This window comes from Camarhynchus parvulus, chromosome 3, assembly GCF_901933205.1.
Source record: "Camarhynchus parvulus chromosome 3, STF_HiC, whole genome shotgun sequence".
Taxonomy (NCBI): domain Eukaryota; kingdom Metazoa; phylum Chordata; class Aves; order Passeriformes; family Thraupidae; genus Camarhynchus; species Camarhynchus parvulus.
In genome coordinates, this window is record NC_044573.1 from 87,056,221 (window position 1) to 87,083,255 (window position 27,035).

Sequence of the window (27,035 nt, forward strand, 5' to 3'; positions counted from 1 at the left end):
GCACTGCCTACAAAAATAGATTTGTTTTCTCTTTGATGCAATTCCTTCCATGTTAGAAATTATTAGTCTTTGCATGAATTTGTGTTTGCTTGATGCAGGGTCACCCTGGTGTAAGACTTGTGGACTTAGCAGTACATGGCCTACAAGTCTTCCTCAACCGTATGCTTTTATTTTTCCACTTGCTAAAAATGTTGATAGGCCATCCATGTGGACTGTGCCTAACATACTACATATAGGTATTCCAAAGTCTATCTTTCTGAATCATAAGCCACTCTGAAACACATCAGATTTGTCTGCTGACTTGGATACACCAAAATTTTCACATGCATATAAATGCAAAAATAAGTGTTTCCTGCTTTTGAGACACTTACTTTCATTCAACTCCATTCTTTTCCGGTATCTGCTGTGGAGTCAGTCAGCAGTTTCCACCCCTGTGTTACATACCTGCCTTTGTCCTTGGATTCTCTTCTGTGCAAGTTGTTCCTGCTGTACCTACTTATTCTTGCAGGCAAGAGCCAGGGATTTCAGGCAGTTTACTATTAAGGTCTTAAAGATGACAAACAGTACACAGCTCTGGCATAAGCAACCTTAAAAGCAAAATTATCCTTCCTGGTCTAGAAAAGTTGGTCCGAATCATCTCTTCTTCCTATAAATCTGCCTTTGATGAAGAGAATCTTTCATTGTTTCCAAGTGACTAATTAACAAATGCCAACAACGTTCTATACTTTAAGAAATGCTTTTGTTATAGATTAAAGTTTACAGCCTGTAAATGTTCATTTATATTGTGGGGTTTTATACATTGTCGAGCATTTTTCAATATATAAACTCTCAGGAAGAGGGGTTTAGTATTAAAAATGTATACAGGACTCTTGAGGAAACCCAAGTGAATCAGTGGGAAGGCAGACTGACTCACAACATCACTCCATTCCCAAACTAAGACACGCCACCAAAATGTACTGTTAAAGGTGGCAAACTCCCCAAAATATTATCTAGAATTGTTATCTAGATTAGGTGAAATCTCATACATTGACTCTTTGATAAGCAGTCAGTTATTTTAATATTTCTTGAAAGAAATCACAGGAAGAGCCCTTAGAAGTATTAATGCTCAATCTAGTTTACTGTGGCATGAGGAGCATTTTTAAGCAGGAGTAATTTGAAAGGACAATTTTAGTGCATTTAAAAAAATGTTTTTGTCCCTTTGCCTTCCCCTTTTCCCCCCCTGCATTTGAGGTATCCCTTTCCCTTGTTCTCAGGTGTGAGATAATAATTTCAGGTATTGAAAGAATTGTTAACCTTGTAGTAGTAACTCATACAACTGAGACTTTTAAATAAAATAATTGATACTTATCACACTGCTGTGCATTGTTTGTTTTTGTGCAGTCACTAAATATGCACACGAATAATTAAGTGCTTCTACTTACAAAGAAATTTAAAATAAAAAGTATAACATTAATATTAATTCAAGTAGCCTAAACATTCACTAAATATTAAGGGATCCCATGAGAACCCACATATTGAAGCTGTTAATACTCTTTTAAATAAAAATGTGTTTCTCAAACAGCAAGTCTCTGAAATTCATCATAGAGAAAGCCAGAGGCTAGAGAAGTACCTTTGATTTTTCTCATGAATTTCCATTGTGGTATAGCAGAGTCGTAGGCCGTCAGAAATCCTGGCATTTCCTTTCTGAATTGCTTTCCTCAGAAAAAGCTTGGCAGCTTCTCAACATGACAACTGAATATGAACATTCTGAAGAGCTAAATACAAATATTAGAATCTTGCTGCCCAAACAGCTGCAGCCCACATGGCTCCGGGAATACAGCAGCGATACCAATGGCAAGAGAAGAAAGGGCAGAGGAAGGTCTCTGATGCGTTCCCTCCATCTTGCCAAGGATTTTCTGTGCTGCCTTATGTCCTTTTCTGTAGGACCTCTGCCTGTTTCTGTTTTCAGTGACAGAACACAACTTGCTTGCTAAATACCAAAAGCATTTTAGTTGTTGATGGGAGCACTGCAAGCAGGGAGGAAAGTGTTAAAATTGAGCATTGTGAACACTTGTTTTAATCATACATGACAGATTTTTGCAGATTTAGGTATATATTTTCTTGTCTATGGTGTCCCAGCACTGCGCAGCAGCTGTTTCTTTGCAGATCCTTCATTCCAAGGATTAGGTTTATAAATGCTCTTTGGAAGGTCCCCATGAAGAATCCCTGGAATATCCCCTTTCATCTTCTCATTGCCATGACTTGCTGACACTCAGTTCTGCCTGTGTGGAAGTAAAGCATCAGAGGAATTACTGCTTCTGCTGCTGGCTAGAGTGAGGAGGTGTCTCCTGTAATTTGGTCAGCTCACGATGAGTTCTTACTAATCCTTCAGCCAGAATAACAACTACCAAACTCATAGATAAAGATCACATTTAAAGAATTAAGGTAGTTCACTCCCATTGGTTTTGCAAGGTAAAATTTGTGTGAAATTCAGTTGTGTGGATTTCAAGAGGTGACAGAGAAGGCGTCCCTTTAAGGTGGTGTATATATGACTTACTAGCTTGGCCTGCAATAGCTTTCTGAAAGGTAATGTAGAAGGCTTCTACACATTCACTTTTCAGAGAAAACAGACTTATTTCTGTTTCAGAGAACTTTTGTTTTGGTTTTGGTTTCGCCTGTCAAAGATCTAATGCTGGTCTTCTGATCTGCTTTTTTCAGACATACTAAGCTACACAAAAGTTCCCAAATTGAGCAAAAGGCAGAATTCTCATGCAGTTTTAAGAAGATTCTTCATTGTAAAAATTTGAGCTTCCCAGTGTTTTTCAAAGTAAAATTGCATCCTTTCTCAGAGCTCCTGTTTTTATTGTCATATTACTCTTCGCTGATAGAATCAGAACATTTTCCCCTGTTACTGGTAGCTAGAAAGTTCCCCTACTGCACATCTTTTGTGTGTGTTCCTTGGACAGAACAGATACCATATGGACTACACAGGTTAAAAGGGTGCTGGGGTTGTTTAGCCTGGAGAAAAGGAGACTCAGAGGTGACCTTATCACTCTCTACAACTCCCTGAAAGGTGGCTGTAGTCAGCTGAGGGTTGGTCTCTTTCTCCAGGCAGCAACTGACAGAATCAGAGGACACAGCCTTAAGCTGCACCAAGGCAAATATAGGTTGGATATTAGGAAAAGGTTCTTTACAGAAGGAGTGGTAAATTACTGGAATTGTCTGCCTGGGGAGGTGGTGGAGGCACCACCCCTGGATGTGTTTAAAAAAAGACTGGATGTGGCACTTGGTGCCATGGTTTGGTCGAGGTGTTCGGGCATGGGTTGGACTCAATCTTTAAGGTCTCTTGCAACGTTGTCATTCTGTGAATTCTGTGAAAACTGTTTGTATAGTTGCCTTATGTGGTTACCTACCTTCATAATTTTCTAATAGTTTGCATTGTTTTTTCTCATATTTCAGGAGATAGGTAAAAGTTTAGTTTATGTTTTCTGGACAGTGAACTTATTTATATGATTCTGTGTTGATGTTGAGCTTTTCTCATGTCCTGTTGCAGGGAAAAACTTTTAAGGTTATTGAAGATTGCTCATGTACATGTTGGAAGTTAGTTTTTATTCCACTTAAACTTAGTTTTTACTTTAAAATTCTTAGATTTTGTAGGTGATACGTGGCATGATAAAATGAGGCTTGGTGATCAGAACAGAAGGTGTACTTGGTTCTGAGAGCATGTGTTTTTCTATCCTCAGAATAAATGGTAGAACTGATTTGGAGCAGGAGGAGGAAAAGAGGATAAGTGGGGGTTAGGAGAGCTGATTCTGAGGTGGTGTAGCTGCTTGTAATAATGAAGTGCCAGACTTCACCCTGTAGTTAATTAAATTGGTTTTAAAGATTGCAATAATGGGAGAACATTTCCATGCACGTTGCATAGTTATGGTATATTGCTCCATGTCTGTAGAGCCAAATTAAATATATTAAATAAGATCCCAGGGGGTCAATTATGATGATAATACAAGTAGTGACAGTGCAACAAGTAGTGATATTAATTTCATGAATGTTGCATAGGTATAAATCATCTCAGTATTTGTTCCATTATATTGCCACAGAAATTGTAGGAGAATGGATAATACTCAGATGGTTGATTACTATTTATATTATTGTATTAGGCTGTATTTACAGAGCAAGGCTTCCCTCATTATATTGCACTTTGGCACTTTATTGCAAGAGTTCTCATTTGTTACTGTATTGTGAGACCTCAGCAATTCATCCAGGACAAATGGTTTCAAAGTAGACATTGTAATAAAAGGATGTGTTGTATAATAAAAGCATTTCAGGGCTGTCTTCAATTTTGCAAAATAATACCAAATTAATGAACTTTTGTCTTAGAAGCACTCTGATGTGAGTTACAATGCCAGGAAGTAAGGATAACAGATGATTTATTAGGGAGCTGTTAATATGAATTGCAGGAAAAGTGAACTGGACCTAAACCCTCAACCATAAAAACCAACATAATATAATTGAGAAAAGAACCACAGTAATTTGTGGGACATATTATATAGCTTACTAGAGGGAAGGTTGTTTGCATTGACCACCAAATTTGTCTTTTCTGATACCAGAAACTCAGCAGTCCATTTGTTGCCTGCCTCCTGTTCTAGCAGCATGGCACACAGCCCTGAATCCTCCTCCTGCACTGTTGGAATTGCCTGCTCTCTGAGAAGGGCCAGACTCAGATAACACTGAGCCTGTGCCTCAAGGAGATTCTCCCCAAAACAGAGATCTGCAAAAAGAGGACTGGAGTAACAGAGAAAGGTCAATGAAAATAGAATTAATAATTCTGTCAGAGATGTGGTTCTTTGTTCTTGGGGTGAGAAAGGGTGGTGACATTTAAAGCACTGCACAGCAGTATGGATTTTTGTCATGTAATGCCCAAAGTAAGCAGCATGTGGGTTACAAGAAATCAATACTCTTGCAGGATAGGGTGGGTCTTCAGCATTATTCTTTACTAGGTTATTGATATTGGTAGGTATCCCTAGTAAAGCCTTCCCTAAGCAAGCAGTTTTAGTAGAGGACTCCTGTATTTTTACTGTTTATAGCAAAGGAGTTGTTAAATGACACACACTGCAATATGTAACCTGGAGAATCATAATTTATATTTGTGAAAGAAGTGGTAATGCTGAGATAATGAAACTGTCAAGGGTTCACAAAATAGACTTACTGGGTGCTAGCAGTAAAGGGCTTTTGTTACATTTATGCTTGAATTTCAGCACACACTTATTAAAAAGGTTGACTTTGATGTCCTAAAACTCAATGAAGATTAAAATCCACTTATTTTTTCTTATCAAAAATGGAAGAAGTAAAGCAGAAAAGCTTTATTTCTCAGCATTCTCTTTTATAGTCTCTGTTTGTTTTCTTTAGGCCTCACAGCAAAGTTTATAATTACTGCCAAACATGGCAAAATTTGCTTTCATTTTGAAAATGATGGGAACGAAGATCTCTGAATCATTGAGTTGCAGCCTTTGGTCAGTTGAAAGTCTCCAGCCCAGCCTCCTGCTTAGAGCATGGCTAGTGGTAATATCTGAAAAGGTTGCCCAGGGCTTTATCCAGCAGGGGCTTGAAAACCTCCAAGAATGCAAACTGGGCTGCTCTGGGCAACCTGCTGTACTGCTGGGGTGTCCTTGTGGGAATAAGGGGCTTCCCTATATCCAAGCAGAACTGTTCACATTTCGGTGTGACCATTGTCTTTTGTCCTGCCACCACTGCAAAGAACCTGAACTTGTCCCTTGAGAGCTTCCCTGTAAAGTACCAGGAACTGCTGTAAGATTCCCTGAAGCCATCTTTGCTCCAGGCTGAGCAACCCAGCTCCTTCATGTGGTCTGCACAGGGCAAGTGCCCTCTTGGTGGCCCTCCCCTGGACACGCTCAGGAGATGTTTACTGATAAGTGTAGCTGTTGGGATTGGCAATTTCTTTCTGGATAAGCCTCTGAGTTAGTTTCTGAAGGTGAGAACCATCTAAGCAAATGCAACACACATGGATGGGCCCAAACTAGCAATAACTTACCCTGTAGCATAACAGGTGCCACAGAACTGAACATTGGCCTCCATTTACTGTCATGTTATGCACTCGGTTGCCATGTTACCATGTACATAATCTCCTTTTTATCAAGGATATGCAAGATATTCCAGCTGTAGCTTTTTGTTTTAACCAACAAACAAATATGTATGTGTCTTTCGTGAACCTTGTCACTGGTACTTTTTGTAGGAGTCAGTCACTTACTGAAATTGAAGATTAAGAAATTTAAAGAATGAAAAGAATACTCTATTTGTACAGAGTGATGATAGTTTAGAGATACTGAGCTTTAAAATGGTACTTTCCTCACTAACATGCAAATTAAATAAATCAGCTTTCTGAAAAAGATAGTTTAGAATATTTGCATAAAAATAGTCCTATTCAACAAAATTATACTTTCCTCTCTGTATTTACATGTTTTTAAATGCCAAAGAAGGGTGTGTAGTTTACTTTTCTGTTGCAAAGCATAGTCTTAGTGTCAAGACAGTAAGAAGGACAATAGCATATGGCTCTACTGCTGCCTTCAGTTAATTTGAGCATTTTGTCAGATTCCTTAGGAGTAATTTTGTGCTTATTGACTGTGGCAGATTTTCTTGTTCTGTAAGGATGTCATTGAAACCAAATTTTAAGCTTAAAAAATAATCACCACTTAAAAAAAAAAAAGAATGGGTAGATAAGATAAAAATACTAGCAGTGACAATCAAAGATAATTTTGGGAGAAGAACTCTGGCATAAAAACTGGTTTCTGCATTGTCTTCACTTTTAGTTGATCATTGAAATGTGCTCTTCTGTCCAATACCCACCCAGGTGGTGATAGTTCCCTCTTGCTGTGCATAATTTCAGTGCTGTGTCATGTTATGCACAGCGTCTGCTCTACCAACTATTTTCTCCTTCCTGTAACATGCTTGCTTAGCTGTTCCCAAATGAGGGTCATTTTTGGTCAGGGTGATAATCAGTTTGACAAGGTTTGGAAAGTTCTCACAGAATTCTGGTGCTTTCATTAAAAAACTGCTGTACCCATCCAGTTTTCCCAGGATGGTTGGAAGGCCGCTGTATTTGCTTCAAAAGCATGAGTGGTTTCTTTTAAAAAGATCTTTGCATTGTGGAAAACAATTATGCTTTAGGAAAAAAAAAAGGCAGTTTGTAAGGAAACCTTCCTGTATGACATAACAGCTTTCTGCCTTGAGGAGGTTTTCTTGACTCAGGATAGTATTGTTATGCGTAAAAGAAACAGGATGTACGGAACAGACAATTTTCTGATGTATTTCTGCAGTTTGAATTATATCAGTTTTTCTTCCTTGCTGGAAGCCATTGTTGTGTTCTTGTAAGTACCAGGGTGGAAATTAGCTCTGCAATTGCAAAAACAAAAGTAAAAACACAGCAGTGAAATCTTTTCTTCCAAAGTGATGCAGCAAGTAACTAATCCTGCAGCTGTTTTTGCAGCTTTAATTAAAGGTTGGTACATATTATAGAATACCTCACTGCAGTAATTTCCTAACCTTGGTCTCCTTAATTAATCAAAACTTGGAACCTTGAATACCATATTTGCTTTGTCTTTTCCCATGTGCAATACTCTGTTCTGCTGCAAAATATAGAAACTGGGGAAGTGTACTCATTACCCCTATTAAAAGGAGAGGAAAAAAAAAAAAAGGAAGTTTAATACATTTAAAGGCCAGACTGTTCCATGACCTTTATGGAATCCACTCTTTCTGGATCAAAATCTATAGTTTATGGTCAAACATCTGTTTCGGTTTATGGAAATCAGTATGCAGAAATTACCTTATCACTGTTAATGACTTTTTAAATATTGTATGTATCATATGTGTATTATATGTATTGTTCAAATTCGGCACTCTTCTCCAGCAGCTAAACCTAATTATGTTTGTGTTTAATAGAGTGTTGAGTGTTGCTAAGAGTAAGTGGGTAGCCTAATGAGGAAATTCAACAAGAGTCACCTCTGGTTTGTAGGAAATGCACAAATGGATGTACTTGTATCAGTGTACAACACTAATAAATCCATTCAGGATTTTTTTTCCTACATTTAAATTGATCCTAGAATGCACTGAACACCCATTTCTTGAAGATCTGAAGATCTTGAAGATCTCCCGGTTTCTTATAGGAAGAAATTAGGGAGTTCAGAGGAAGGGGTAAACAAGTAATGAAACAGACTCAAATTTGAGAACAGGTGATTTTTTGGTCTTTATCTACCACACTTGATCTGTCTTGGCAGTTTTCTTCTCAGACACAAGTGAAACAAGACAGATGAATAAATTGGGTTGCCTTGTTCAGTTAACACTGTGTATCTCAGAAACAAGACCAAACAGAAGGTGCAGTCTGAAAGTGATGAGATCCTTGGAATCAAGATAAACATTCATGTTTTCAGTCCTCAGATAAAGAAACATATTCTGTACTGGAGAAAAACACGTTTAGGTTTTAGTTTCAAAAAGTCAATAAAGGAAATGAGGTAGTGCATTGGCATGTTACCTAAGATTTTCAAAAGAATGGGATTCTTTTATGCTATTTAGTTCCTCTTTGACTGGTGGATTTGTGAAGACTCTTTGTTGCCAGGTGACATGTAATGAAGAGGCCAAGTTCGTTCCTTTTCTCTTATTCGGGAGTTGTCTTTTTACTTTTCTAGTTGTTTTCATTGTTATTTTACTTTTACTTTATGTAAGTCTTCTCTCATTTATATTTCTAGTGATTTAATTACATGTTCAGCATAAATGAAGCTTTTAGTTCTAAGCAGGTGGGATTCAAAAAAGGTAATTTGTACAACTGACTGGAGATATAACTTTTACCTGGTTGTATGCAACAGCATTTACCTGTGTGAGGTAAATATTTCAGTTCTAGAATAAGATGAGTACTTGCAACTTAACAATTACACCTTTAAAGTTCATGTATAGGTAGTTTAAAGATTAGTGAAAATGGTAAAATCTGCTGTGATACCTGTGAAAGGTTTTATTTGGTTTAAATTTGCACCTAAGACATCTCATTGGAACTTTTCATGAAAATACTAGTAGATAAAAATAATACCTTTACAAGTTACACAAACCCTGGTTGTTCCTCTTATTTCCTTTCATGTTTCAACAGTAGTTCTTCCCAAATTACTAATGGTATGTCAACAGTACGACATTTCTGTATACATATATATAGCCAAAATACCACTAGAGGGACATTGCTTTTCCAAATCAGACACACTTGCTTTATCCCTGTGGATTGAAGGGTGTTGGTAGCTGGTGTTCAGCATGCTGATCTTCTTGAGCCAAGCTCTCACAAGCTGAGGATGTTTTGTCTCAGTAAGAGTGCCTCCAGCTCTTCAGTGTCTTATTAGCTGCTTCAAGCTCTTGAGCCATTAGCTTTAGAGAAAACGATGAAAGACTGAGAAGCCTTGTGTACAAAAATTTTATCTGATTTTTTTTTTTAATGCGTAATGAAATTGTATTTTGAAGGTTTTTCCGCAGCATTTGTCTTGCTGTTTTTCCCTCCCTTTCTGGGAGGGGACCCTTACTGAGTTTCCTTTTCCCTCATAAAACCAGTCACTACACACACCCATGTCATGGTTTAACCCCAGCCAGCAACCAAGTTCCACACACCCACTTGCTCATTCACCCCTTTAGTGGTATGGAGGAGAGAATTGGAAAGAAGTAAACCCTTGTGGGTAGAGATAAGAACAGATTAATAATTGAATAAGTAAATTTACTATAGTAAAGTACATTTTTACTCAGAAAGTAAAATATTTAATAATAAAATGATACTATTGATATTTATAACAATAATTGTAAGTGAAAGGATAAGAGAAAGGGAGAGGTAAAACCCAATAAAACAAGTGATGCATGTTACAGTTGCTCACCACTCACTGACCAATGCCCAGAGAGTCCCTGAGCAGTGATTGGCCCCTCCCAGCCAATTCCCCTCAGTTTATACACTGATCATGACATTCTGCAGTGTGGGATATCCCTTTGGCCAGTTTGGGTCAGCTGTCCTGATTGTGCTTCCTCCCGGTTTCTTATGCACCTGCTCACTGGCAGAGCATGGAACACTGAAAAGTCCTTCACTTGGGGTAAACGCTACTTAGCAGCAGCCACATCAGTTTGTTATTAACATTATTCTTGTGCTAAATCCCAACCACAGCATGGTACCATGTATTAGGAACAAAATCAACTTGATTCCAGACAAAACCAAGACAACCCACAATTCATTTTGCTGGACTTTGGTACTTGTGACAAACGTCACCCAGGTGCTCACTTGATTTGTCAAAAAGAAGATCCAGTGGTCCTGAAAACTTTCAGGTTAAGTGGAACAACATAGAAAATAGAACATTTAAATGTGTAAAAAATATTAGTGTATTAGCTGCTCAGTGCAGGCTTCAGTGAAGAATTCTATATATGAGTTATACAGTACAATAATTTGTGTCTTTCCTGTTTGATTCAGGTCATTGCCATTGTTATGGATATGTTTACAGATGTGGATATTTTTAGAGAAATCGTGGAAGCATCTGCAAGAGGGATTGCAGTGTATATCCTGCTTGATGAATCGAACTTCAGTCACTTTCTGAAGATGACAGAGAAACAAGGCTGTCAAGTTCAGAGGCTCAGGGTAAGGCATACTGTCTTCCTTTGCATGTATATTCACTGCTTATTCCTCCACAGCCCACTGAAAAGTGATTATTATTGGAAGAGTGGTTATTAAATACTGATTTTTCAAATTAAAAAGCAGGTGTAAATAGGTAAGCTCTCAGCAGAACTTTCTCTAGAGATATATATATTTTTTAAAAGCATCTTTTTCAGGTGTCAAAACAAGAGCATTTCATAGAATGTCATAACTTCCATATATATTTTATAAAATATTTTTCCATTATTTTGTATTTAGGAATACTGAAAAACTAAGCTTCTTTTTATCCGTTCTCCTATAGTTGCCTGCAAATAAAGTCATAAGACTTTATTTGAAAAACTAAGCTTCTTTTTATCCTTTCTCCTATAGTTGTCTGCAGATAAAGTCATAAGACTTAGATAAATTTGTGTACTTCATTTCATGATTTCTTAAGGTTCTGCATTAAAATACTTCAGGAGGCCCAAGATTCTATTTTTATAGTGTTTTCCTGAAAATCGATATTTCCATGTCTGTGCTTTGTCCTATTCCTTTTACACATTAAATATGTAATTTTATCCTGTAAGAGAGATAACAAGATGGCATTTACATTTTGATGAGATGTCCTACACTGCCTAAATGTTTATCAGGGATCAGAATATAAACCATGAGCTGCACTGAACTGACATAAGCGCTTCATAAATACTTGTAGGTTTACTGTACTGCAGACAGTACTAAAGAAGTTCCGAGGATGTTGTCAAAGTCTTTTTGCAAAGTTCTGAGCACTGCCTTGACTCGTAGTTCCATTTGAAATTGCTTGCCTCTGTAACTAGTTAAGCTTCATTCATGCCAGTCAAAAGTATTATAAAAGCTCTTTATAGCAGCACCTGTTCTAAGAGCCCAGTCCAGAAATCAGAGAGAGATGTGGTGTATTTGTGAGGATAAAGAGGTCTCTTTGGTAGATGTTTGGAGCAAAATCTATTTTATACCCTTTTTTATTCTGTAGGGTTGACTTACATCCTCAGAAGTATTCCCATTCTACTTTCCATGCTTGTTTCTTTGTCTCTGGTTGCCTAATACACAGAGTGGTGGGAGCTTCTAAGGAAAAACCACCAAAACTGTGGTGTTTTATAAACACTGATAGTGATTGCCTTAATGAAGTCAGTATTTGGCAGTACTTCCATATTCTGGAACTTGAGATATCACCATTTGCTGATTGCTTGGGTTAATTATACAATAGATGTTGCCAAAAATTGTCTATGTCTATATATGGAATGAGGTTTTTCCTTCCAAAATAAAAAAAAATAATTAAGACTGTGTCTTTCAAGTGATGTCTCAAAAATGCCATATGCATTTTCAAAATATGAAAACTGTTTCCATGAACAGTTATTTCAAAAGCTTACCTTCTTTGGATTCAAGGTTGTCTTTTTAAGGCAGTTTTATAGACTTTTAGGTATTTATATTATGGTTGAAAATTTAATATACATAAATCAGAGTGGATTTTTTATGGATTAGTGGGGATTGGAGAGGTTTGTATGTAGCCTCTTCAGTGACACTGTGTTTTATAGATTTCTGGGTTTTGGTGGGAGAAATAAAATACATCTTTATTCTGCAAGGTTAACTTAGAATTAGAATACTTTGAGTTTAGAATACATGCATTAGAATACTTTGAGTTTAATCAGAAAATAAAAAATACATGCCAAAGAGCTAAGCAATAATCCTGTTGTGTGCTGAGTTTCCGGTTTAGCTTGTAATAAAGCTGTTCAAATTAATGGTCTTCTCATCCATGGGCTACTCCCAGTGACTGTTGCTCTGAGAACAGCAGTTTACTACTCCTGCATATTAACTCCTATGCCTTTTTAGAGGATAAAAGGGAAATGCAGGTGACTATGAAAGAACAGCCAGTATTTTGAAGATGTTTTCTCCCTTTCCCTTTTTCACATTACTCAAGGTTCAGAAAAAAGATAAACATCTTCCACTTTTTGTACTCTTGGCTTCTGGTCTTGCCCTTCTATTCAGTGAAGAGAAGGGCAAGACCAGAACAGTGAAGAGAAGGGCAAGAAGAGAACAGAGCTGTGTGGGTCTATTCCTTTTCCTGAAAATGTAGCACCAGCAGCATTGGTCTTATTCTTGTCTGGTGTGATTTGGTTCAGTCTTGTTGGAGTATGGATGATGCTTCTTAGTCCTTACATTTGTGATGACTTTTCTGCAAGGTGTTTCAGACTCAACACCTCTGTCTCTTTTTCTCTCCCTTTGAATCAGTAAAAAACCTGAGATTCAGTGATGAACAATATTATATTTTTTAATTCACATTTACAACTAAGTAGTCTTCTGTATGGAAGAGAAAGAGGATTTTGTTCATAAATCTTCATTAAATGTCTGTGCAGACAGTTTTTCTTATCTGAAGTCTGAGTCCAAATTCAGGGCATGTTCTCTTCTTTTTTGAAACATACAGTTGAAAAAATGGATGGACCATATATTCTGTTGTTATTTTGTGAATTCCATATAGGAAACTAGGAATCAGGGATTACTAGAATAATTTTTAGTCTTTCCTGCAGCATCTTTTCATGTAGGTTGTTTCTTACTCAATATTCATCTTGACATCACATCCATCAGTGAAGCTCAAATAATTCCTTTCCTGTGCTTTCCCATTAGTCTTTTCCAGTTTCATTCATTTTATGGCTGTACTACATTTGTCCTCAGTAATTAATTGGTTTGTTTTTTGTTTTTTCTTCTTTTTCCTCTACCTAAGCTTCTTTGATTAACTTTGTCCCTGGTCTGACTTACAATTCATTTGCATAGAGAGATGAAGAGTAGTTACAGATTCAAACGTTTTTTTTCCAGGTGATTTTTCAGAAACTAATGAGTAATTTTATTTTTTTCTGCTACTGACAGATATTTTATTTGATATGGGGTGAGATGGTGGAGGTTCTATGCTCTGGAGGAGCCTCTTTTTCACTCTTCTGCTAATAATGAAGAATCATTTTGCTGCAGGAGGATATTGAAAGCTGTTTGGCAGGACCTGTTTATTACCTGATAATCCTCTTAATATTTTTAATGAATTGAGGGAAAGGGAAAATTAAACCACTGATTGATTTTACTTTCCTTCTGTGAAATCTGCTCCCAGATATGCATGTTTAAATACACAGTAGAAGCTGCTCTTGAGACCTGCTTGCAGCCTTTTTTTTCTCACTAGTGTTACCAAAATCATCAAAAATTTTCCAGTACTTCCACATCTAAGGCAAATTTGGTTATTGAATAGGCACTCACAGCATGGTGTTGTGTCTGTGGAAGAACTTCTGTGATAAGGACCAGACTCCAGTCAAGTCTTGAGTGGTCATTGAGTCATATTCGAAGTCAGAATAGAAGCAAACTTGAAAACTACTTGGCATTTGTACAGCGCATATGTGGTCAATACAAACTGACAATCTGTCACAAGTGGAATCATCCAGGGATCAGTTCTGGGCCCAATGCTGTTTAATATCCTCATAAGTCATCTGGATGAGAGGATCAAGTGTACCCTGACAAAGGTTGCTGGTGATACCAGATGGAGTGAATAAATGGGCACTTTGGAAGGTCATTTAACTGGATAGCACTGGTGGCTATCCTAAAACTGCAGCCACTGGATGTTTTAAATGTTCCTGAGTGTCCTGTAAACTCTTGGACAAAAGAGGAGATCCATTTGTAAATGAGTGATTGCTTTCCCCACAATGATGCTGTGATGAGCACACTGCTGTTAGGAGAGTCCTATAGCCTGAGGATGAAGCCAGGCAGGTATTTCATCCTGCCCTGCATTTCACACCAGATGGGGCTTGTAATTCAGTATGTGTATGCTTACTGCTTCTAGTCCCAAGTGAAGTGCATTGTTTCCGTGTTCCAAATATGGTTTGGGTGATTTGGTATTTTGGGTCATTAATAAAAGCGTGCATTCCTGGCACCTTAATTAGAGTGTTTAAAGCTGGTGAAGAGTGCTGGATGAACTGTGCAGGAAAAGGAAGTCTTATGTGAGAAAGGTAAGCATGATCTCTGCCACTTGTCACGTTCCCATCTGGCAATGGATGACCTACCAAGGGAGGAAAAGAGTTCAGAATCAGGGAATAGGGATAGAAAAGCTACAAGGGGAAAAGTACTGAAGAGAAGGTAAACAAAAGCAGCAGAGTGACTACAGTGACTACAATTTTTTTTTTTAACCTCCCAGGAATTTAATGTAAATAATTGTATTCCTTTTTTACATATGCCTACTTAAACTTATATATCAAGTTATGTGTACCTAAGGCAAAGCTTTTTTTGGTGTAGTATGGTAATTTGCAAGCCATTAGACTTGGTTGTGCCTCCAGCATTGATTCCCAAATTATATCCTGTCCAATACTGATCAGATATTATCTAAGTAACATTTAATGTGTTCAACTGACATGTCTTTAGGCCAGTATTACTTGTTATGGGCACTTGAAAATGTATAAGCTGCTCTCAAGTTACATTTTTCAAATTATAATGACATAAATATGATTAAATATAATTAAATATGTCTGAAATACACATATTATTATGTGGTATATAGAACTGGGTAAAACAGTTATCAAAGTAAATGCAAATTTCATTACTAATTCACAGGATTTTATTTTAAAGTAAGGGGTTACTATTATGATTATCTCTAGAATGGGTAAATTTCAGTGTTTTCTTCTTTTTCAGGAATTACTATTTCTGTAGTATTTATCTTTCAAATAAAAGCTTTTAACATAATTAGTTGAAGCTTGAATAGCTGCTGGTGAAGAAATTATTTTCTTCAGTGGCCTTATTCAAAGTTCAGCAAAATCACCTTGGAAAAACACAAAAATTGATTTTCATCAAGAAGAGTTATAATTGGAATGCAGAAAACTTAAAAAACAGAACATTAGGTTGGCAAAAGTGATTAGCAGTTAGAGATGCAAATTTATGTTAACCTGGCATTCAGTAATGCAAATCGGGTTGTTATTAATTCTTTTGTAGCTATTTCTGAAAATAGACCTAAGTATCCACCTGTATTTTAGCTTTTAAAATTTTAACCTTTTAAAATGTTACAGCACTTCTAGATAATACTTCTTGTATTTATCTATTTAAGAGATAGACTTTATGTTTTATATTTGCTAGACATTTTACATTTGCTAGACACATAGCTCACGAACAGAAGTAATTCTTAAATGCTGTCTTTGTACATTTTAACTGAGTTGAATTGAGTACATTTTAATGGAGCTGAGCTTTTTCAAAGCTTGACAAAAATGCAAAGCGAAAAGTCTCCTAACAATGAATGAAGTTTAAACAACTTTGATAACTTGAGTTAAACCCTAATTTTCCAACTCAGCGGCTTTTAAGTGTAACTGTTGCTTCTGTGGTTGGATTTTTCATTTGATAAAAGTTTCAAGAAACCAACACTGAAATATACATTGATTTAGAAAGCATGTGTTATTTGGAAATGTGCTTTCATATCATGGATATTTTCTCCTAATTTTTGAATTTTCTGTTTGGAAAGATAAAGTTAATTGGATTGTAGTAGATGCAATCTTAAAAACTCCTACAGCCTCTATCTACCAGAACTTCATATGTTTTAGGCAAATGTAGAAGTGCTCCCATAGATAATGAAGGCTTATGTCACTGTATTGCAAACTCAGTCATACTTTGTAGACTGGAATTTTAAATGAATTTGTAAGTTTGAACATCTCTACAGCTTCCTGAGGATGGGAAGTGAAGAAGGAGATACCGGTCTCTTCCCCCTGGTATCCGGTGACAGGATGTATGGGAATGGTGCAACCCTCCACAGGAGGTTTAGACTGGACATCAGGAAGCACCAAGGGAGTTGTTAAACAGTGGAACAGGCTTCCTAGGGAAGTGATCAATGCCCCAAGCCCATCAGTGCTTGAGAGGCATTTGGACAATGCCCTTAATAAGTTGCTTTAACTTTTGGTCAGTCCAGAATTCTTCAGGTAGTTGGAGTAGATGATCATTGTACCTCCTTTCCATCTGGAATAGTCCTATCCTGTCCTATCCTATCCTATCCTATCCTATCCTACCCTATTATTTAATCCTCCTGATTTTGCTGGAATTACCATGTACACAGTCTTTTCCATTTGCTTCATGAGCAGCCCTTCCACCTATAGCTGACCTTTACAGAGCACATGTGCCGTGATCTGCAGCCTGCCCTTGTGGCAGTCCTGGTGAAGTGTGACATTCCTGTCTACTCACAGGTCTTACATTACACCATTTCCATATGTACAGGGTATGTAATAATCATGTAGATTCTTGGTTTTTACTGCCAATGCTAAATTATGGATTTTACTCCCACTGGAAAGCTTAGGGTTGCTAGAAAAACTATTCCAAGGCTAGAAAATACAGTAAATATTGTGATCATTCACAGTTATCTTCCAAGCTGCTTTTATCTCTTGTGAAGCATTTTGTCTCATATTTACATGAAGTAGATGCTTGTAGGTTGGTTTGCATTGAATATAAATTTTAGATAAGTAAGCACCTTTTGTGTAACAATTTCTGTTCAATGTGTCTTTTTTTCTACATCCCTGTAAGAACTTTTAGAATATTGTTATTAGTACAGTCCATGAGGTATAGTAACAACTTCTTTCAAATTTTCTATTTCTATGAGCATAAAAACCCAAGTGACAATAGAGAAAAATTACAAGATGCTGATTTAGCTGAATCAGTTTCATCAGTAATCTGGGATAAAAATTCACCACATCTTTGAGATCCAGTGTGGAAAATTTCCCAAGTGTCATTTACTGAGTTTGCATGAATAAAGCATAAAGCTTAATAGAATTCAAAATCAGCTATGCTACCTATGCATGTTGTATTAGTGTCTCTGAATTTAAAAATGGGATTGATCTCATGGTGGTAAATCTGCAAGGCATTCTAGCACCAAATGGTATCATTAAGTGGATGATCTCAGAGTAGGACATAGGTATTTGTAGACACAACAGCCTTGTTCAATTAAAATAAAAGTGATCCTGGCTCTTTTAAGTGTTCTCTATGATTAGCTGAGGTGCTTGGAAATCATATAAACATGTGCATCAGCTGATGGAAAGAATTCTTTTTTACAGTACAAAACCTCTTTCCCCTTGTTGAAGGTGTTTTCTGCCAGAACCTCTTTTTTGAATTTGTCACTATGGAAAAGTGGAATTTCATTTTCTGAGGCCTAGGGAATCTCATCAGTCTTGAAGCCAAAACAGTAACCAGCCATTTTGGTCCCTAGGTGATAAGTTTGATCAGGATTTCATTCTCTGCAGAATTTATTAATATGTAATAATTTAACTTTTCTCCTACAGCTCCTCTGAATTTTAGCCCTCTGAATGCTAAACATGGACTACAGTAGATGAAATAAAATGTTTGCATTGTTTTTTTCAGAATATGAGGGTGCGGACAGTGAAAGGACAAGATTACTATTCTAAAACAGGAGCAAAATTCCATGGAAAAATGGAACAAAAATTCATTCTTGTTGACTGTAAGAAAGTCATATATGGTTCTTACAGGTAAGATCAATCACTGAAGTATCTGTAGCAAACCTGTCATCTCAGTACTTCTATAGCAGATTTTGGGGTTTTGTATTTGTGAAAATTCTTCTAGAGAATTACATGTGTAAATTTGATTATGTTTTCTGTAATTTAACAGGTTTTCATAGATACTTATTGCTAACTACCCTAAGAGATCCTCTGTTCATTTTTCACAAATAAGAAATAAAGGGATATAGGTTTTGCTACAGCCGAAGAGTTGTAAAAAGAAAAAAAATCCTGATTTGTCTTATGTTTTCTGAATTATTCTTGTTTAACATTCACTCCAGAGAAGTGAATGTCAAAATTTTTTCATAACATAGTTCCTCCATGTAATAATCTTCTAAAGCTAACATTAGAGACTGATTCTGTGGCTTTCTAGTATATGATAGTCAAATTCAAATTTGCCCATGTCTCTTTCTGTGTTTGGCTAAGTTTCTGTATTCTGTTTTCCTTTGTATTTTCAGTGTATGTGAGGAAAACAGGCTGGAAGAACTTAACAGGCTTGCAGAGCTGAAAAAAATCTAAGTTAAAGCAGAGACAGTCTTAACTCACACATTATTAAATATTTTCCTTCTTTTCATGCTACACTTTTCTCCTTTGCCCAAGTAAGTTAGTGTCTGCCAGCATAGTGCCTGGGTACCAGATCCACAGCCACTGCCTTTCACAGATTTCTACCACTGTAAGCTTTTGAAAATCTGACCTTTTATTTCCTGTAAGACTCACCCAGCCCCAAATTCAGAGTGACACGTATGAATGGTAGTGAGGAAAGTGACAAGTTCATAAATGACTCAGGGTAAGAGACTGCAGGGCGAGCCTGCATGCTTTGACATCTACACACAGTGTCATAGTCTTTGAGAGTGGGATAGGTTTTCTCATTCCAATTTGAAATAACAACGCTGCTTGAACACCTTGCACCACAGGGGCTGGAATCATCAATTTCTGTAGAAATTAGGCCTTCTTGGTAAAAGAATCTAGTGATTTGTAACAGGAAAAACAAGTCTTTCTGAACTCTGTCACTGAACTCAATTTAAAGTTCAGGGGTTTTTTCCAATATTAGATGTTATTCTTGTGAGAATTAATAGGAGAAGAACTTACGCAGCATGATTTTATTTAATCTTGATACACTATAACTTCCCGAAAAATACAAAAACGGCAAAAAAACCCCTTAATCATTAAGCTATTTTTGTGAACAAAACTAACCCATTTTCTAACATCTAGAAGAAAAATGCAAATAAATAAATTATTTTTCCTGTTTTCATGAAAAATAGGATTTCAAAACAATTTTTTTCTTTGTTGTAATCTACAAATAGTATGTTTTTCACTCCATGATATTAGTCTTGTTGCAGCATCCTTAATGTACATGTTTATTTATATTATCTCATTTAGTAGCTGTAAGTTAATTGCAGCTGCTTAGCTTTGAGCATGTGTTCAGTCTTTTACAGCAGAAAAGAGAAAAAAGCATTATCAAAGCATTATCATTGCAATTAAAAGAAATTTTCATATCCAGTGCAATGTGCATATTAGAAAATGTGAACTTTTTTCAAATTCTGAGATGGATCTTTTTGAAAACCTTTAGAACGAAGTACATTCAAAATTGCTGAAGCATTCCTGCATGTTATTTCAAATGTTTTTTTTTCACAACATAATCACACAGTAACATTCTCTGACAGAAGAGGTAATTCAGTGGGTACAGGTTAGTCCTGCCATAGACTTTGCAGAAGTGATTTTTTCCCATTAGGTATTTGTGCTTTACTTTTTTACATTTGTGAATCCTTTTTTAGAAAACTTTTTATAAGGGTAATTATAAGGGTAGTTACAGATTCATTCTTACTCCCGCTGAAGTCAGTGGAAAAACTCGATCTGAATTTAACTGGTGTTACATTAGACATTTTGAGTCTAAATTACATGAATCATGCCCTCAACTTATTTATTTAGAAGGTACTTTTACAAAGCCAAGGTTTGTGTAAAAGCTTTCTTCTCAAGAAAGACTGGTGTAATACTTCAGCTCAACAGAACTGTATCTAATGGTCATTTGTTCTTCTTTCAGCTTTATGTGGTCATTTGAAAAAACCAACCTCAGCATGGTTCAAGTTATCACAGGACAGCTTGTTGAATCCTTTGATGAAGAGTTCAGGACGCTGTATGCCCGTTCTTCCGTTCCCAGCTCGTTTGCCCCAGAATTAGTGCGGGTGAACAGTCGCAAGATGCTCTGGGATAATGATACATACCAACATTCAGTGTCCTCCTTGGCTTCAGTTTCTAGCCAAAGAAACCTTTTTGGTAGGCAAGACAATGGTTTCAAGATAGATCCTGTTTGGAAAGCTCGTGGAAGATATGCAGTAAATGAAATAGATAAATATGGCTTGAGAAATCAAGCGTATAATAAGCAACCATTTAATCCAGCTTTTAATGTTCAAAATCCAATACAGCAGTATCAACCTAGTGAAAAAAATGAGCACTGGAAGAGACATAGTTATGCTGGAGAGAAGCCAGAAAGGACACCTTACCTATTGCTCAACAGAGCTATTAACAGAGCAAACAATCTACCAAATACCTGGAAAATGCCATCTGATAGCCTTAGTATTGTGTCATCATTACGAGGAGGATATGCAAATAACTACAATATTCCCCAGCAGAGTTTTGCTGATCAGTTCTCACGACCAAAGGTAAATCTTGCAGAGAGAAATTCAATTGTACGGAGGTCTTTTAATGGGACAGACAATCATATCCGCCATCTGCAGCAGAGGATGCCAACCCTTGAGCACACAACAAAATCATTCCTACGTAACTGGCGAATAAAGTCCTACTTGAATGACCAGTCAGATTATCCAGCAGAGTCAAATGGGTCAGCCTTGGGTGACAGATATGATAGCTATGACACAGCTGAAAATATTAAAGCTCATGCGCTGTACTCTCATTCTCGCTTGCGATCGTCGTTAGTGTTTCAGCCAACTTTACCTGAACAGCAGGAAGTAAGCAGCTGTGCAAGTTCTTCTAATTCAACTATAATTGGGTCAGAGGGAAGTGCAACACCCAAAGGGACATCTAACCATGCTCCAAGTGTGGAAAATGGAACGAATAATTTAGAGGAGCTTAGGACAAACTCTCCTCTTAAATCAGATGCACCAACAGGCCACAGAATTCAGATTGCAGACAACACAAAACCTAGTGTAAATTCAAATGCAGCTGGAGACTCATCAGTGTATTTGTACACAACACTGTGTACAGACAAACATGCAGAAAATTTGAAGAACCTTCAAAATGAAAATATGCTCAAAAGGAGAAGTTTTCCTATGTTTAATTCCAAGTCCATATTGGATCCTGGTACCAACAAACATGCATCGAATTATGTTTACAGCACATTGACTAGGCATAGACTTAAGCAGCCAGTTAGTCCAAAACTTCCAGAAGACATGCTGAAGAGTGCTAAAAGTTTGCACAGTGTAACCAATCACTCGCCACAGGAGGACAAGGACCTGAAAGGAGAGCTGAAGAGCCCGCCTGCTAGCAAGGCAATCTCCATGGCAGCTCTCACTGAAGCTAGCAGGGAGGAGTCTAGTAAGGATTGCACATCGAAGAAAGAAAGTAAGAATTCCCCGAGTTTTCTGAAGAAAGGGTCCCAGAAACTGCGGTCACTTCTTAATCTCACACCAGACAAGAAGGAAAACTTGTCAAAAAACAAAGGTCCCGCGTTTTACAGAATGTGTAGTAGTTCTGACACGTTGGTTTCTGAAGATGAGAATCAAAAACCGAAGATTTCTGAAAATAAGACAGATTCTTCCCCAAGGAGAAAAAGAAATTCATCATCAAATTCTCAAGGTAGTTTGAACAGAAGTAAAGAAGATGTCACAGGGAGTCCAACAAAGTCTCCAAAGTCTCCGAAGTCACCGAAATCTCCAAAACCTCCATCTGATGAGAGCAATAAAAAGTGTCCTCTCTTGTGCCCCCTTGAAAGTAAGTTCATAGAAACTGCAGGAGATCCATCTACGCCAAGATTTAATACAGAACAGATTCAGTATCAAGATGCAAAGGAGATCTCCACAAATGCTAATTCTGAAAGAGCTCCTGTTTCTGCTCTCCAAAGAGCAAGTTCAGTGGCACCGCAGCTGACAGGCTCAAAGCACCAAGAAGAGCTGAGGTCTCGTTTGAGTGAAAGGCGTGTTTACAGTCGCTTTGAGCCGTTCTGTAAGATGGAAAATGCCAGCCAACCTGCAGGAAATGCAGCCAACAGCAGTTCACATCTCTCAGATATCAAAACCAAGGCCTTAGGGAATAATTACGGCAGGAGTAATCACATGGTCAGCTACAACTCAGCTGCTTACCACCCATTGCAGCCTAATGAAAACAAGCTGAGAGGATTTATGCAAAAGTTTGGGAACTTTCTACACAAAAACAAGTAATGTTATAATTTTGTTGATTATATTGTAATGCAGCAAAACTGGCAAAGCTGGACATAATCTTTACTGGACAAAGACTTGTGGCTAACTTTTGTAGAGTTTACTTGGATTTCTTCTTGGGTCTAGGACATTGGAACGAATGTACATATTTTTAAAAATAATTATTCTAGAATTCTTATACTTAAATCTTCACAGAAATTCTCTGTCCAGAAGATGTTCCAAGGAAGTTGTTTATAGTGTTGATATTGTAAGATTAATTTTATACATTTTCCTTGTGAAGAAAATACATTCTAGTATATTTTAAGATTAATAAACATGGGGTAAAAAAGATGGGGGATGTTTTTAAACTTCAGATAATATTGTCTCCAAAGATTTGCCCTTCAAAAATAGGATAGTACTAGGAATAGTAAATTGTATTTTTTCAGCATTTATGTACACTTTCAAATGATAAACACAAATGTTAATGCATGGCATGTTGCTTATCTTTAATTTTTGGAAACCTCTTTTAGGTTTCATCTTGTTAATAACTTACCTCCTAGCATCTATTGAACTGTTTGGGCAGTAGATGGATCTATCTTACTTTATTGAATTATCTGTGTAATATGATATTTTTCTGAAGTATTTGGCATACAGATTTGAAAGTGACCTTAATTTGAGTTTTCACGGACTTGTTTACATGGTTAATCTAGTGTGAATGTAGAATGAACATTAAAAAAACTATTTCTAGAAAAGGTGCCTTGAACATAACCTACAACTAGTTTAAATTTCAGTGCGTTAATCACATTTGTACTGCATGCCAGTATTCTGTAATGTCTTCACTAAAAAAGCTTTTTTATTACATTTTTCTATTTGGTGTTTAAAAAAAATTCTGTGGACTTCCATTTCTCAGGTAAGTTTTTGAGTTTCACGTGCAACAGTCTGTTTTAAGTGTTGGCAGATATTTTTGCAGCTGTGGCCTCTAAGTGTGGCCAGGTATTTTGTGGCTTTAATGGCCTTACGTCAGGATGACTATTACAAGCCTGCGAGGAATTAGGCAGCTAAATGTGAGATTTGTAAAAATCACCGCATCAAATGATAAGGCACCTTTCTTAAGACAAAGAAAGTACCAGTGAAGGGTGATAGTAGAAAGTGTTAAACTTCAGTGAAGGGATTGAGGCACCTAACTGCAGTCTAAGGGACATTTGGTTTATCTGAGCCTCTGTATCATAAAAAATTTCTCAATAATGGGTGACTACAGGTTAGTGCTCACAAAAACAGAGGTGTGGTGATGTGTTTGGGCAGCAGCATCGCAGTCAACTGGCTTATCCTGTCCTGGGTGTGAAGTTCGTGTCTTGGAAGGACTCCATAACCGTTTAGCTGTAAGATATTCTGTGACAGTTTTGTTTAAAATTCAAATTTTTTTTGAAATTTCACTGCTGAAAGCTTAGAATTCTTATACAGATCTTTGTGTTTCAGGAAAGAGTTTTAGGAGAAAACTTCAGTCTCAGATCTGAAAGGTCCCACAGTGTTCTATGGAGGAGTCCACCATAAAGGTCTCAGCATCATTCTTTAGGAAGAAATACCAAAAAGGCAAAAACGCACCAGTTAGATGAAGTCAGTTTGTCTTATCTACCTGTGACCATGGGAATAGATTTTAAATGGAAATTACTTCTCACTGAGAACCTGCTCGGGTTCCCATGAAGTCCCATAGTTACTGTCAGTGATTTCAATGAAGCAGTGTCAGCTTTTTATTCAAGCTCTTAGGCACCTTTATTAGGGCTCATACATCATAGCAGTAACTGTTTCATTGTGAGGATTCCAATTATTTATATGACTGACAAAGACTTGCATCTCAATCCTCTGCTGAAAGTTTAGGTCCCTCCATTGGTTGTGATCACAGAAGATTTTATAGATTTCTTGGTGAGCACTTTGTTCATTCCTTGATGAAATGCCATAGTTAGTGTTTTTCCCAAACAAATGTTTATATTTAAATATTCTGTCCCAACAGAGGCAACATGTTCAGACCCAAGATAAAGAGTGTCTTAGTTCTCAAGGCATGTTTTCAGCGTGGGCACAATGTAATTCCACAGCTGGGCAGACACCAGCAATGCCATACTGTACTTTTTAAAACACTTAATAATTTTTAGCCAGTTGGACATTTGCCCAGGATAGTACCTGAATTGAAGTGCAGTTGGTGCTAAAAATGGTGGGATTAGTTTTGGGAAGATCTTTAGTTTTCCTTTGTACTCTAGTGATCTCTGACCTATGCTTGTAGGCAGAACTATATTTGGGAAGGAAATGAAAGAGGGAGAACAAGGATCTTGGGCCAAGTTTAGAAGAGCAAGTGCTGTCCATATTGAATAAGCTTTGGGAAATCTGTACTCACGAAATTTGGAAATATTTACTGTATTTTTCAAAGCACATTGCTAATTAAAGGGTCTTCATAAGGCAGATATTTTAATTTACCAAGTCACCTGTGTTTGTAGATATACATACTGCTGTTTTTTATCTGCAGAGAAGATTAAGATCCTTCAGTGAAGAGCCTGCTCATAGGCTTGATAGTGCAAAAAAAAATCTTTGTAGAACTAGCATTTTTTTTTCATTTTCAGCTCTCTTCTCAGAATTCCCACATAGGAATGGTCTGTGCTCAGGCGTGATCCGAGGTTAATGAAAATGAATTCCATGGACCTCAGGGGAAGTAGGATCAGACTCTTAATGTACTGACATCCCTATTTCAGGAATGTAACAAGACCCAGTGCTGCCTGGGGAGGATAAGGCTCTGCTTGACAATACGGGAAGAGCAGCTTAATGCCCTGCCTGCAGCTACAGCTTTGAAGGTTGGGAAGCACACTGGGGAGGTCCACAGATGCTGCAAGGACCAAGTGTTCATTTGTTCCCCCCAGAACCTGTGTTAGTGGGAAAATGCTCACCCAGTACTGTCTGATGTACTGATGTCTGATGTGATTGCCTCATGTCTCCATGGGAACCCAGTTGCCCATAAAATAAAAAGGAAAATGTAGGTGGCAAAAAAATCCGTATATCAGCAGAGAAAAAGGATGTGCAGATTTCTGGAGGGAAAAGTTGGAATTATTATTTTTGAACGTCTTTTTTCCCAAAGCTTGTCTTGATGTTTCTGCCTTTCCAAAGAGATGCAGTTCATTCAATGTGTCCTAAATGTGCATTGCATGTTAAAATGTTTACAACCCGCACACGCCCAGTGCACTCCCAGTTTTGTAAGGCTGTGAAGTAATAGCTGTTGCCATGCATGATGGTCATTTGGCCACATGGCTTGGGAGTTGTGAAATCCATAAGAAATGTCACGTCATTCCCGCATTAAATAAAACTCCATTAGCACTGTCACACATCTCTGTGAAAGCTGGGGAGAATTAGGCAGTGCTGAGGGTGCTGAGCTCCCTCAGGAGCACTGCTGGGAGCAGAGGGCAGTGCAGCTGGGAGATGCAGGCTCCTCATACAGTGCTCATTCCATCTGTGTCGTAAATAAACTACCCCTGCATACAGTCATAATATACAGTGAATAAATGGCTTCATTTCTTCAGCCTCATAATAAACAGCTTTTGCTGCCTCTCAGACTGCAGAATTGTTGCTTGTTCTCTTATTAATGACCTTGCACTGCCCTCTTTATTCATGCTAACAAACATGAACTAGATGTGAAGAAAGATTATAAATCAAGGAAAAGTGAGTTGCCAGCTGTCTAATAAATGAGGATAGTAGTATTTGAGACAAACCTTGAGAAAAACAAAAAGCTTATCAGGCACTAGATGTTTCTGCATAGGTGAAAAATTACTATTCAAAGACAACTGTTTGATATTTTCCAGCTTTCTGAAATGTATTAAAACATGTTGTGGTTTATAAGACATCATAAAAAATACCAAAATTTGTTGCAGGACAATGTAAAAATAAAATTTAAATTGACTCTACTAAGCTGTATGATAAATACATATGTTTTTTCATTTGTAGCATTATGTGGGGTAAACTGTACAATCAACAAGTAGCTTTGCAACTGTGTCATGCAGAGAGATCAGTAGGGTTACCATGGTACTTAGTGTAATTTATTCCCCATATCAGTGTTTTATTGCACAGTACAGTACTTGGGGGATTTTTTAGTTTGTTTTCATTTAAGTCAGGAGAGTTAGAGCAACATAAAGCTGCAGTAGTTCATGGGTAATTGAAGCATGTTCCTCCAATTTTGCCTTCACTTGCACAAGTACGTATTCCATTAGCACCCCAGTGGCAAGAGAGGAGATTGCATTACTCAAAAGACTGTCTTGCCATTTCATTCCTTATTTCAGAGAGGTGCTTACAGATGGATGTCTGGGTACCTTTACTCGGGGTCTGAAATCTTTCACAATTTTCAGCTCTAAGTTAAAGTTAGGTCTACAATTGTCACATTTCACATGATGCTAAGCATGTTGCATGTTCTGAGAATGCTTTTCTGTACTTGTAAACAGGATGGAAGAAAACATTTGCTCTTGGAGACCTCAG

General features: G+C 37.3%; 1 protein-coding gene across 1 annotated transcript in view; it reads left to right on the plus strand.

Moving 5' to 3' along the window:
- FAM83B (family with sequence similarity 83 member B) overlaps nucleotides 1-26,434 on the plus strand; it is a 52,119-nt gene extending 25,685 nt beyond the window's left edge. Inside the window, exons 3-5 of the mRNA XM_030946380.1 lie at nucleotides 10,472-10,636; nucleotides 18,011-18,135; nucleotides 20,204-26,434. Of these exons, the coding sequence (XP_030802240.1) occupies nucleotides 10,472-10,636; nucleotides 18,011-18,135; nucleotides 20,204-22,556 (2,643 nt within the window). The 3' untranslated portion in view covers nucleotides 22,557-26,434. The remainder of the gene's footprint in view (nucleotides 1-10,471; nucleotides 10,637-18,010; nucleotides 18,136-20,203) is intronic.
- The last annotated feature ends 601 nt before the right edge of the window (nucleotides 26,435-27,035 follow it).